At 42.9% G+C, this 14,349-nt stretch overlaps 1 protein-coding gene across 1 annotated transcript in view; it reads right to left on the bottom strand.

Moving 5' to 3' along the window:
* The window catches only part of LOC146712518 (NACHT, LRR and PYD domains-containing protein 12-like), a gene marked incomplete at its 5' end in the record, with an annotated part of 129,070 nt that overhangs the window by 96,645 nt on the left and 18,076 nt on the right, over positions 1–14,349 (bottom strand). The window contains 2 exons of the mRNA XM_085436617.1: positions 7,582–7,758; positions 9,439–9,615. Of these exons, the coding sequence (XP_085292743.1) occupies positions 7,582–7,758; positions 9,439–9,615 (354 nt within the window). The remainder of the gene's footprint in view (positions 1–7,581; positions 7,759–9,438; positions 9,616–14,349) is intronic.

Genomic DNA, 14,349 nt, shown 5'->3' with positions numbered 1-14,349 from the left:
AGAGAGAGAGAGAGAGAGCTGTGCATGAAGTGTGATTTTATCCTGGTGGCAGCAAAACAATCAGAGGGAATTCATGACGATGTTTATGTGAAGCGTAGTTTGGAGCTTCTTTTGCTGCTGGTTTACTCAATATTGTTTGGAGAGACATCAAACCTGCAGCTTCAGAATCAGCGCAAAAAGGGCGTAAACACAAAGCGCGGAGCCGCCGAAACATCAGAATCAGCGAGCTGTCGGCTTTCAGCTCGTGTCCGTGCAGTCAGGTGAGAAAGTCACATCTCACTGATTCTGATGCGTCGGCGGCTCCGCGCTTTGTGTTTACGTCTTTGTGCAGAATCCGTGTTCCTGCTCTCATTTACTGTTTTAGCTGTTTGGTGGTTGTTGAAATTTTGGGAGGTTTAACCTGAGATTCTGGCGTTTTGGCCAAAATAAATTTATATTAAAAATTGATTCAGGATTTTAATGAATCGATATCACGTTATCCAAGCGAGAATCGATTTTAATCGATAAATCAATAATCAAAACCCACCCCTGATGCATATACACGGGTCACACTGCTTATTGAAACTCCCCAAACATCAGATCTTAATCAGACAGGTTTCTGTTTTTTGTTTTCAAAGTTTAGACTTTGCTTCTATTGGACTTTTTATCAGTAACACGTGCTTACTTTTTGCAGGAACAGTTGAAACTAACATAAACAAATAACTCCAGAGGTGATAGTCAGCAGGGGGTTTACAAGTTGTGTGCTGCGTTGTCGGCGGTATAAGCTCGACCACTTGCAAGGTGAGCTGGCAGACATCACTGAATTCATCAGAGATGATTAGGTTCATTTTGACAAAGTGAGCAGATATTTAACCTCCTAGGACCTGGCGTCCACATATGTGGACATCACATTTTGGGTTGTTTAGACCAAAATACTACATTTTGCTCTACAAGGGCCTGATAACCACTCACAAGGATGTTATACTGCCAGTGTGCTATCGAAATTTTAGACAAATATCCTCATATGTGGCTCTCATTTTTCTCAGAAACAAAAATTTGGTAAAAAAAAAAAAAATCTGGTAATTCTTTGTTTTTACATCCATCAGGTCCCAATCAGCCCAAATATCAAAGAGAAACTAAAAATGAATGCCACGGAGGAGTTTGGGTCTTAGGAGGTTAAAGATTATGCCACTACATTCTTGTCTAGAAGATATTAAAGTGTATTTGGTGACACACAAAAGGGTAAAGTTTAAGTATAGTTTGGGTCCACACATGTCCAAACCCTGGTGTGTAGGCCTACTTAGTTTTGAGGAATTGTCATGGGACCGGGGTCTGGGTGACCCAGGGCCTGTAAGAAGTTATGGACACGTGTGTTTTTGGTGCTGCAGTCTCCTGTTTCCATGTTTGTGTATCTAGGTGTGTGTGTGGGTGTGTCAGCCAGGAGCCTGGCCACACCTGCGGAGGAGAATTACTCACACCTGCAGCTGATCAAGCCTCGTCAGAGGAGCTACTTAGGAGTGTGGTGGAGCTGTCTCCGATGCTGGATCATTGCGTAACTTCACGTTAGTCTCTTGGCGAGTTAGTTAAGGTTAGTCTGCTGCATTGTGGTGTTGCTGACGGCTGCCTCTTTGTTATTCCCCAGGAGGAGTGTGGAGACGAGAGGGCAGCGAGCACGGGGTGCTCAGACACTGAGGAGCGGAGACAAAGAACACTAACACTGGCAAGAGGACATGTCAGAGTCGGGAACGCACTGGGGATTTATTGTTGTTTGGATTATTTAGCATCACTGTAAATAAACGCACTGACCTCATCAAAGAGTCCAGCATTTGGGTCCTCCTTCCCCTCATCATAGTCTGCCACACAGGCCGTGACAGAAAAGCCCACTAAAAGAACGCCCACCAGACCAAAGCAATGGTTTTGACTTGATCAGCATTAACCCCGCCCCCTGACTTTGATGGCTGAAGCTGACAAATAAAATGTATTTATGAACAGCGATGCAGGGCCAGGAGTAGCAACGTGAATTAAATAAATACATCATTAAATAATTCATTAAATGTGTCAGTAAAATAATTAAAATAGAAAACAAACCAATAATTGATTAAATATGTAATTAACTAATTTGAATTGTATATGAACAAATAATGAAACATTTTAAATGAAATTAATGGATAATTCATTATTAATATATTTCTTTAATTGATTATGTACATTTTTAAATTAATTACTGAAATAATTAATTCATTAGTGATGTCTTTATTTAATACAGCCATTAAATACCATAAAATTGCTAATTTACTCAAAATAAATTTAAGACATCAATATTAAAAGGTTAAATTATAATAATGAATACATGCAACTTTAACTAATGACATGAAAATGAGGATTTCTTAAGCTAAAGCCAAAGTGCTGACTCATTTTTCATGTTACTCTCAAATGTTTTCCCTAACAACAATAACATAATTACACTTTAGCCACAAGAGGGCAGCAGCATTAATACAAGTCACATGTATATAAAGGTACAGTGATTATATTACAGTGATTTTGACAAAAACAAAACAGAAGTTGATGGCAGTGTGTTTTTCCATGACAGAATAATTACGCACACCCCACTTTGCAGTTATTTATTTGTAAAAAATGTTTGGAATCATGTATGATTTCCGTTCCACTTCTCACGTGTTCACCACTTTGTGTTGGTCTTTCACGTGGAATTCCAATAACATTGATTCATGTTTGTGGCTGTAATGTGACAAAATGTGGGAAAGTTCAAGGGGCCGAATACTATTGTAAGCCACTGTGAAGTTCACTATCAGTAACATCATAGCACCACCCAGCTGTATAGAAGCTCCGTCATGCTAGCTAGTAGCAGTACGAGTTATTGCAACTGACTGTAAAAAGTCAGCACAAGGAAAACAAACTCCACCTAAACTTGGTTTATATCTGACCCAGATAGACTGCAGGTCATAACTTCTTACCTGAAGTTCAGTTCACCTGACACTCGGACCGGCGGCCGCCTCGGGTCTCTCCTCCTCCTGCCTCCCCTTTCCCTCATCCACCTGCTGCCTCTGTGGAAGCTCAACCATAGCCACCACCAAACAACTGAGTTATTTTTACACATCGACCAGCATCCACCAATCCACCACCTTCCATCGTTATACCGTTACAAGAAAATAAAAAAACATCATCGGCCCATAAAAATGAAAAATCACCATCGGTATGCCCGATGGCCAGTCCAGCTATGGTCGTGCCATCAGTTAACCCTTCACGTGGCAACTGTGATACGCGTGCCCAGGGTTGCCGACCCCTGCTCTAAAGCATCTGATTTGGATTCCTGAGATCAAATTTATTTTCCTTTGGCTTTGTTTTCTTCCCATTTGTGGCTTTAATGTAGTGTTACATCCTGTTTGTTTGCTTCCCTCTGTATACATGTCCAGATTCACTGTTATGTTTCTATTCTTACATTGCTGTGTGATCACTGTTCCCTCTGCTGACTGATGTGACCTTTTGTATCTTACACTGATACTTGTCATATTTGTATCTGCGTCTAAAAGATAAAAAGTTTTCCATGCTAAAACACAGCTCCACCTCCTGCAGTTCTCCCTCTGAACCACTAGATGTCTCTGTATCTAAATGAAGACGTGCAGCACAGCAACCACAGCAGCGCTCAGATCACACGTGTCCTGTTATTATGTATAAAAGCATGAAACAGGTGAGACAGGTGGGATCAATATTAATGTTGTGGAAATATATGAAAAAGCAACAGAAGAGTGAAAACATTTTGTGTTTCTAGAAAGATCTTTCAGCTCACAGCTGCTCACAGACTGTATTTACAAGTGACAAACTGCAACTCTACAGTACATCTACAGTATATATTCCTGCTGTGACAAAACAAATTTCCCACGTGTGGGACTAATAAAGGTTATCTTATCTTATCTTATCTTATATCAAATATATTCTGTATTCAAATCTATTGAGCGATGTTTGAAAGTCTTTCCAGGTGAGTTTGATCCAGGAGGGTCTGAAGCCAGAGTCAGACAGAGACTGTGCAGAGACTGTAGAAGGACAGAGCAGCAGCAGAGCAGTCCAGATACACTGATGATCCTCTGTCAGATCCAGAGGGACACACAGGGATGATGCTGGACTCTACATTGTGTCTGACAGTGGAGCTGTTCTCAGAGCAGTTCACTCTGCAGCACTGACAGTCATCTGCACTTCTTCTCATTCCTCTGTCAGTCACTGCTGGATGAAGCTCTCCTCTCCACCTCCCAGTAACATGGCCCAGTCAGAGCGTCTCTACACACAAGCTGCTGCTGCTTCAACCTCTCTGGATCATCAGGACACAGCTCCTCCTCTCTCAGCACACACACCGTCCTGTTTACCATCATCAGTCCTTCCACCTGCAGAGAGAAGAAGGAAGAGCAGAGGAGATAAACGAGTGTTTCCAGAGACTCTTCATCAGCTGTCAGTCAGTGATGCAGCACATCCAGTATAAAGAGCAGCAGGGACTTCAGTGCTGGGACTGTACTAGGACTCATTGTTGCTTCACTTTTTCTAATCTTTGGATTTTTATTGAAGTTGATGAAAATGTTTTTCCCTCCTAGTTTGAGTTTGGACTTTTCATTAGAAGAACCTTGGTGTGTCCACTCTGAGCTCTGTAGGAACCCCAACAACAAGCCCAACAATCCAGATGGACGGTTCCAGCTGTTAACTGGAGGAATTCCATCCAAACATCTGCTCTCACTAAATTCTTCCTCACCTACAGACTGTGTTCTTCACTGCTTTAAACTTGGAAATGAATGCAGTCATTGGTCTGCGTGCTGCTTTGTTCAGAGAGCTGTTGACAGTGTTTGATCGGAGCGTGTCAGCCGTTACTATGGTGACCATAAAGGTCAGAAACAGGAAGTGTTTGTGTCCAATCCTGAAGCCTGTCACCATTCTCCTCTTACAGCTTCATTGAAAAGCTGCAGCTTTACAGGAAACACTGGATCTTTGTTTCATACTGACTGTGTTTAGTACAATACTGCTGAGAGCACCACCCACTCACTCCATCACTCTACTTACAGCAGAGTCTCCAGTCTGCAGTCTGGACTCTGCTGAAGATCAAACAGCTGCTTCACATCTGGATCCTTCAGGTTGTTCCAGCTCAGGTCCAGCTGTCTCAGATGGGAGGGGTTGGACTTCAGCGCTGCTGCCAGATAATCACAGCTGATCTTTGACAAACCACAGCTCATCAATCTGTATAAAGAATGAAAGATGTAAGTTTATTAGACAAAGTGTGAGCTTGAAATCATTCAGTGTTTCATCATCTGTTCAGAGCTGAAGAAGGTTCAGAATGTAGAAGTTTAGAAAATGGAAACTCCAAACAGCTGAAGCCAACAGGAAGCAGCTTCAAACAGGAAACTGTGCAGAGTTTCAGACTATATGTCCTGATGCAGCCAGTTGGATTTTGGAGATTTGAATCTCTGTTCTGTGACTAAGTCCTTGAATCATTTCTTCCAGTTGGTCCAACAAGACAGACTAAGTATTGGACATGTGTTGTGGCTCCATTAGGGGAGCTTCTAAATGTGATGTGATGGCCCCTCTGGGTCTGTCAGGTCACAGGACTGAAGAGAGCTCAAACTGGGCACACAGTTGTTCCAGTCTGGACCAAAGACTCTATACTGGGACTGAGGGACTGCTTTGACTGCACCCACTGGGACGTTTTAAAGGCTCATGTTCTCACTTAGATCATCGATTTCTACTTACATTTCTTTCTGGGAAAAATGGGGATTACTTTGCAAACAGGAAGTATTTTCCCCAATAAGCAGCCCTGGATTAGTAAATCACTCCAACATGTTCTCAGGCAGAAGAAGCTGTCTTGTTATGAGGGAGAGAAGAAAAAGATTGAGGCACAGAAACTTGTTGAAAGAGAGATAAAGCAGCTAAAATCAGGTGTAAAAGTAAAGCAGAGGATGAGCTGAATAAAGGACACTCAAGGCTGGCTTGGAAAGGAATGAAGTCCATGGTGGGGATGCAAGACAAGGAGCAAAGATGAATGTGATGCTGAATCAGCAGAAGACTTGGACTCATTTGATTCCAGCTTTGATATCATTGATTTCAATGAAGAGCTTTGTGATTGTAGCAAAGGGCTGGTAGCTCTGAGAGTCCCACTGATGAGGTGTTTGTGTGGAAATCTCTTAGTGGGACCAAAGAGAGAAAAAGCCCTGGTCCTGATGCTGTGGGAGGGAAATGATTGAAGTGTGCTGTGAGGAACTGACTGGGAGATTTTCACACATTTTCCAGTCCTCCTTGGAACAACAGGAAGTTCCCAGCATATGGAAACAAAGGTTAAGTGTCCTATGGCACTCAGTGATGATGGTGCTGTGGCCCCACCACCTCCACCTCTTTGTAAAGGAACTAACTGTAATCTGAAGCTTCAAATGGAACTAAGACTTCCTCCACTAGGTGGCAGTGTCTGATGAGAAAGTGTTAGTGGAGCTGGCCTGGAGTCAGAAACAGGAAGATGCAGGATTTGGGCTGAAATGGGGAAAAGTGGTTCGCACTAGTGCCTTAAAGCAAGAAGGTGGTAGGTTGAAGCTTGTTGGCCTTTCTGTGGAGGTTGGATGTTCTCCCACAGTCCAGTGAAATGCTGCTTAGGTTCATTGGTGCTTCTAAATTGGCTGTAGGTGTGGATGTGAGAGAGTGCTTCTCTGTCTCTCTCTGTTGGCCCTGTGATGGACTGCTCACCTGTGCAGGTGGACCACGCCTCTTGCCCTATGACAGCTAGGGCACAGGCTGCAGCCCTGTGAGCCTAAGCTGAATAAACAGTTAGCAAAAATGATCCATAGATGGCCTGAAATCCCCCAGTTAGCAGTTTGGTAGATAGCTATGACATGCTAATCCCATCCAGCAGCTGTATTCTACCTGTAAGCTGATCCCTGCTGAGCCAAAGCACTTTTTCATATACAAATTACAACCTTTAATAGAAACCTATTGGTCAGCATCTTATTAGCCTGCTGTTAGCTTCATTCCACAGAAAACTGAGAGAAACTAACAGAGTTGATAAAGAATAAAGAGAAATGTGCTGATTTAAAGCCTTTGAAGTGCTTCAGATGATCTCTGTCCACTTCTGTCCACTCATTCATTCATGTAAGCTTTCTAATGCAGCTTTGATCTTCACAGTCTGCTTCATGAAACTCATTCAAACCCTGAATGTCAGAGTGTTCCTCCTTCTCTTTCCCATCATTCATGCTGGCAGTGGAGGAGATTTGGATGTTGAAATGTGTTTTGGATGATGTGTGTATGTTTGTGTTGGACTGCTGTCTGTAAAGCAAACGCACATTTTGCTTTGGATTTCAGTGTCAGACAGACTTTAAGGTGGAATGAAGAGTTGGAGAGTTTCACAGTGAATTATCCAGTGGAGGATTTTTCTTCTTCTTTGAAGGTTTGAAATGTGAACATTGTTCTGCTGCAGTCAATGGACTAAACCAGAGAAGAAGAAAACAGACTTTACCATGAAGATCCTCAGTGTGGATCAGTATAATATCAGCCTGATGTCTGCAGTTTAGTGTCAGCACAACTTTCACATCATATTCATCTCAGCACAACTAAAACATGCTGACTGACCTCAGAGTTTCAAGTCCACATCCTGGACTCTCCAGGAAACCACACAGATGCTTCACTCCTGAATCCTGCAGCTTGTTGTTGGAGCTCAGGTCCAGCTGTCTCAGATGGGAGGGGTTGGACTTCAGTGCTGCTGCCAGATAATCACAGCTGATCTCTGACAAACCACAGCTCACCAATCTGTATAAAGAATGAAAGATGTAAGTTTATTAGACAAAGTGTGAGCTTGAAATCATTCAGTGTTTCATCATCTGTTCAGAGATGAAGAAGGTTCAGAATGTAGAAGTTTAGAAAATGGAAACTCCAAACAGCTGAAGCCAACAGGAAGCAGCTTCAAACAAACACAACAAGAGAAAAAACTCTGAATGTTTCACATTAAAGTCGTACATTTATCATAAAAACAGGACAAAGACTTGAAAAAGTCGTGTTTTTCCTTCCAGGAACCACAAGGCTTCACTTTTAAAGGTGAAGTGTGAAAGAAATGGACATATTTGAAGTCCAACACCTTTTTCCAGTCACATTATTAAAGCAGACAAACTACAAGCTCATTTTCATTCCAACAAGTCATCTTCTGACCTGGACTAACAACACTGGTCTCTATGTGCAGCTGGCTGTGAGACCAGTGCTCAGGGAGCGTCTACAAAGTGCAACACTGAAAGAACATCACACACTCATTTGCTTCCAGCACTTTCACACAAACATCTACTGTCATTATTGTCACCAAACTCTGTGGATCCTTTATTGCAAATTCAAACGGGATCAAATGGTCAAACAAAAGAGGGTTATGAGGAAATATGATGAAATGTTGTGTATTAGCAGCAAGTTATTGAATCCTTTTCCTCAGAAACCAAACTAAATGATTGACAAACATGTTTTTACAAACTCAGTGTTGGACTTGGATCAGCAGGATAAGCTGATGTTTAAAGGCATTTGAGTCTCGCTGTATGAGAGTCCAGTTATTACTCAATATTTATGTGTGATGTTCTTTCAGTGTTGCACTTTGTAGACGCTCCCTGAGCCTCACAGCCAGCTGCAAATGGACCAGCTGACATTACCCAGCATTAGAGGCGGGTGTAAAAAAATGGATTTTCCTATTTAAATGGTTTTAATTTGAATAAAGCGATGTTGATTCATTCAATCCTGAATCGATTTTTAATATAAATGTATTTTGCCAGAATCTCAGGTTAAAGCTCCCAAAAGTATTTCAATAACAAGCAAACAGATAAAACAGTAAATGAGAGCAGCTAAACACACAAAGATGGAAACACAGAGCGTGGATCGTTCACTCGACGGCACGGACACGGACACGCCGTCGGGGCTGAAAGTGGACAGCTCACAGATCCTGAAGCTGCAGGTTTCATCTGTCTCCAACCAAAACTGACTGAACCAGCAGCAGAAGAAGATCCAAACTACGCTTTACGTTTGATGAACATCGTCATGAATTCTCTCTGACTTTGACGTTTACTTCCTGCACAGCTCTCTCTCTCTCAGTGTACTTCAAGAACAGTTTACCTTCAAAAATCTGTTTCCTGCATTATTCACTGCTTATTACGCACCAGTCTGCTGTTGTGTTCACTGCTGTCGGCCTCCCAAAACAAAGCCTCATTTCTGCTGTTCAATACTGAAGAAATTTAAACCTTTTAAAATGATGTCCGCGGGCCATACATTGAGTCTCACTGTTTGAAATGTGAACATTGTTCTGCTGCAGTCAATGGACTAAACCAGAGTAGAAGAAAACAGACTTTACCACGAAGATCCTCAGTGTGGATCAGTATAATATCAGCCTGATGTCTGCAGTTTAGTGTCAGCACAACTTTCACATCATATTCATCTCAGCACAACTAAAACATGCTGACTGACCCCAGAGTTTCAAGTCCACATCCTGGACTCTCCAGGAAACCACACAGATGCTTCACTCCTGAATCCTGCAGCTTGTTGTTGAAGCTCCGGTCCAGCTGTCTCAGATGGGAGGGGTTGGACTTCAGTGCTGCTGCCAGATAATCACAGCTGATCTCTGACAAACCACAGTCCCTCAATCTGTATAAAGAATGAAAGATGTAAGTTTATTAGACAAAGTGTGAGCTTGAAATCATTCAGTGTTTCATCATCTGTTCAGAGCTGAGGAAGGTTCAGAATGTAGAAGTTTAGAAAATGGAAACTCCAAACAGCTGAAGCCAACAGGAAGCAGCTTCAAACAAACACAACAAGAGAAAAAACTCTGAATGTTTCACATTAAAGTCGTACATTTATCATAAAAACAGGACAAAGACTTGAAAAAGTCGTGTTTTTCCTTCCAGGAACCACAAGTGTACTGCCTCTGCTATGGTTGGGCAGTCAGCTAAACTCCTTCCCCACATCAAGACTCTGATGACACGATTCCCGGTTCACAGGTTTATTGACACAGGGAAAGGTGAAACTGTAACAAACAGTACAAGGCATAATCACTGTACTTATTCACCATGTACATATATAACGATGAAAATATATTAACCCAGTTTTTTAATATGTCAACATGCAATGTTCATATGAATTACTTCCCTTTTTAAGTCAAATACAAACATCAAATTATGATTTTAACAAGTCTTGTTATAATGAATGCCTCCAATTTGTTTGTCGTTCCCCTTTAACTAGCTTCATAAGCGATTGCTAGCGTAAACTGCATAAGATTGGTTTTATCATCAAACTTACAGAAAAATGAACTTACTTGAAATAAAGTGGTCTATACATGCACATAAAATATAAAACAAGTCTATACATACCCACAATGCTACCAAAGGCATAGGATGTATGTGGATGCCACTGGATTTATTTGGCTAAGGCCACCATGCTGCACATGCCTTCTCCTTAATTCACAGACTTACTTCCTGTTTACCAACGGCATCATGTCCTATTACAGACTACAGGTTTTAAGGTGGCACCAGAGAGTTACAATTGCATATTTAAACATTTACCAAATCCAAGAAAACAGTCTACCTTAAAAACTTTTGATATCAGAACAACAAGGCTTCACTTTTAAAGGTGAAGTGTGAAAGAAATGGACATATTTGAAGTCCAACACCTTTTTCCAGTCACATTATTAAAGCAGACAAACTACAAGCTCATTTTCATTCCAACAAGTCATCTTCTGACCTGGACTAACAACACTGGTCTCTATGTGCAGCTGGCTGTGAGACCAGTGCTCAGGGAGCGTCTACAAAGTGCAACACTGAAAGAACATCACACACTCATTTGCTTCCAGCACTTTCACACAAACATCTACTGTCATTATTGTCACCAAACTCTGTGGATCCTTTATTGCAAATTCAAATAGGATCAAATGGTCAAACAAAAGAGGGTTATGAGGAAATATGATGAAATGTTGTGTATTAGCAGCAAGTTATTGAATCATTTTCCTCAGAAACCAAACAAAATGATTGACAAACATGTTTTTACAAACTCAGTGTTGGACTTGGATCAGCAGGATAAGCTGATGTTTAAAGGCATTTGAGTCTCGCTGTATGAGAGTCCAGTTATTACTCAATATTTATGGATGATGTTCTTTCAGTGTTGCACTTTGTAGACGCTCCCTGAGCCTCACAGCCAGCTGCACATGGACCAGCTGACATTACCCAGCATTAGAGGCGGGTGTAAAAAAATGGATTTTCCTATTTAAATGGTTTTAATTTGAATAAAGCGATGTTGATTCATTCAATCCTGAATCGATTTTTAATATAAATGTATTTTGCCAGAATCTCAGGTTAAAGCTCCCAAAAGTATTTCAACAACAAGCAACCAGATAAAACAGTAAATGAGAGCAGCTAAACACACAAAGATGGAAACACAGAGCGTGGATCGTTCACTCGACGGCACGGACACGGACACGCCGTCGGGGCTGAAAGTGGACAGCTCACAGATCCTGAAGCTGCAGGTTTCATCTGTCTCCAACCAAAACGGACTGAACCAGCAGCAGAAGAAGATCCAAACTACGCTTTACGTTTGATGAACATCGTCATGAATTCTCTCTGACTTTGACGTTTACTTCCTGCACAGCTCTCTCTCTCTCAGTGTACTTCAAGAACAGTTTACCTTCAAAAATCTGTTTCCTGCATTATTCACTGCTTATTACGCACCAGTCTGCTGTTGTGTTCACTGCTGTCGGCCTCCCAAAACAAAGCCTCATTTCTGCTGTTCAATACTGAAGAAATTTAAACCTTTTAAAATGATGACAGATTACAAACTCTCAGCTGTGTCTGTAATCAAATCTCTGTAACTTTGCTTCACTTCAGCAGCATCAGCTCATGTTCACATGCTGATTCATGGTTTGCTTCAGTTTTTGATGGACTGCAGAATATTTTGAAGGTTATCTGCTATAAAAAGCCAGAACAGGAAAATCTGCTTCATGTTGAGGCCAGAATTCCCCACATTCTGGCATCCCACCCACAGGTTGAGGGCGCTCCTGCATCGAAAGTTTTGGAAGCTTGGTTTTGCCTTTGCTGGATACTGATCTGAAACTCTTTTCTTGCTGCGTCACGACTGACTTTTTTGCTAAGGTAAGCTAAAGTGGCAGTTTCTGTTTTTGATTTTGACGCTGTCGCCGGTACGATATTCCGGAATGGCACCACTTACCTCAACATCCAGCTGTGAAAGCTGCATCAACCTGAGCCAAAAAGTGATCGAGCTGGAACAAAGGATATCCACGCTATACCAAATCCAGGGGGCTGAATGCGAACTTGACACGATCCTCCTTGGCAAAGTTCAAACCACCGCTACTAGCGCTGAGCTAGCCGACACAGTGCACCATCCAGCTGCTGTGTCCCAAGATCCCGCCAACAGTCAACACAGGCTCTCAACTTGCGTCGCTGGTGCTTCTGCCAAGGACGAGAACTCCTGGTTTCAGCTAGGGGCCAGACCCAAGGCTCTGGTCAGCTCCACTCCACTCCAACCAGCGCCATGGACCGTGGTTGAGACGCGTGGTGGCTGCAGAGGGGGCAGGAGGATCCGTCTCTCGCACCCTCACCCCTCCGGCGCGGTAGTACTGGAGAATAAATTCAATGTCCTGGATCCTGTGGACTTTCCTCCTCTGACCGCTAGCCCTCGCCATCCCGCTGTGTCGCTGAGGTCTGCGCCATCTCCACCACTACGCCCCCGGAGCCGCGGCGGGCAACCCGACGCTGTGGTGCAAACTCACCGCGGAGAGCTGTGCTTTACCCCGGCTCCTCGGAGAAGAGGACCCACGGCGCGGCTACCTGGGAGTCACTCACGCAGTCCGGCTGGCGCATCTCCATCTGAACACCCCCGGTGTCGCGGCGCGGGCGTCTCAGATGGCCAACAGCCCCCGGTGGCACCTCCTCTCTCCACGCTGGTCCTCGGGGATTCCATCGTCAGGAACGTGCGGATGAGGGGGGATCACGCTGTCGTTCCCGGGAGCCACCGTTGTCATCATAGTGGACACGGCGTGGGTTTTATTAACAATTTTGATGCTTTCTGGGAGAGGAGGCATCTTTTTGGGGCAGATGGGCTCCACCTCAACGCCTGGGGACGCCGTTTGCTGTCCGCCAATTTGGCATTTGGCGTACAGCACTCCCGCACACCGCCCTGTCACTACCCCAAACCGACATTACCTGCTGATCTGTCTGCCACTGACTGATGTCCCCTTGGTCCCAGCTCCTATATTTGTTCCACTTTTAACAGTAATACACAATACTCTGGACTCGGACCTCTCTCTCCCACAGTCAACACAATACCCGTCATAATCACAAACAGAGAGCAACAGAATTATCATAAATCCAGTAACTCCAAAAACATTAATAACCTCCGGCCTCTTCAAAAATATCAACATCCATTCAACTCTATTGTCAAAAATCCACCAGTCTCAATCAGTATGACACTTTTAAATGTCCGCTCTCTGTCGAACAAGTCTTTTATTATTAATGATTTAATTTTAGATAATAAACTTGACTGTTTATTTTTAACTGAAACATGGCTGGGCTCGGATGCACCAGTTGTTCTCACTGAGGCCTCCCCACCAAATTTTAATTTCTCTTTTTCTATTAGAAGTGGTAAGAGAGGTGGTGGGACTGCATCTTTAACCAACAACACAGTCACCTCCAAACAAATTTTATTTGATCATTTTACCACTTTTGAATTCCATGCTATTGTTTTCAGCAGCCCTCCAGTTTTATCTGTCACAATTTATAGACCACCTAAAGACAGCGCTGCTTTTATCAAGGAATTCTCAGAATTTTTAACAAACATACATTCAAACTATAATATGATAATTTTAACCGGTGATTTTAACCTGCACATAGATAATCCTTCTGATCCTGCAGCAAAAGAATTCTTAAACATTCTTCACTGTTTGAATTTTACCCAGCACGTCACGCAGCCGACTCACAACAGAGGACACACTCTGGACCTGGTCATCACCCATGGGCTGTCCACCAGCGTGTCCTCTGTTGTTGACTTGGCTGTCTCTGACCACTACTGTGTGTTTTTTAACATCACCGGTTTTATTCAGCGGGAGACCTCGGTGCGAACTGTGAGGAGGCGCTATCTAACCTCTGAAGTGGCTGCAAATTTTACCAGGGTTTTAGACGAATGCCCCCCTGTGATTTTACCTGCACCCTGCGATTTGATTTTTAATCATTTCAACAGCAAACTGAAGAAAAGCCTTGACTCCGTTGCTCCACTCACCACCAAAAAGATTAACGTAAAACATGCATCACCCTGGAGAAACGAAGAAGTCAAAAAACTCAAAAGGAATTGCAGGGCAGCAGAAAGGAGATGGAGGAA

Source organism: Copadichromis virginalis, linkage group LG3, assembly GCF_057382275.1.
Source record: "Copadichromis virginalis isolate Kocher_CV1m ecotype Utaka linkage group LG3, C_Virginalis_male_GT1.1, whole genome shotgun sequence".
NCBI lineage: Eukaryota > Metazoa > Chordata > Actinopteri > Cichliformes > Cichlidae > Copadichromis > Copadichromis virginalis.
The sequence above is the reverse complement of the archived record's forward strand: the minus strand, read 5'-3'. Positions and strand labels throughout refer to the sequence as shown.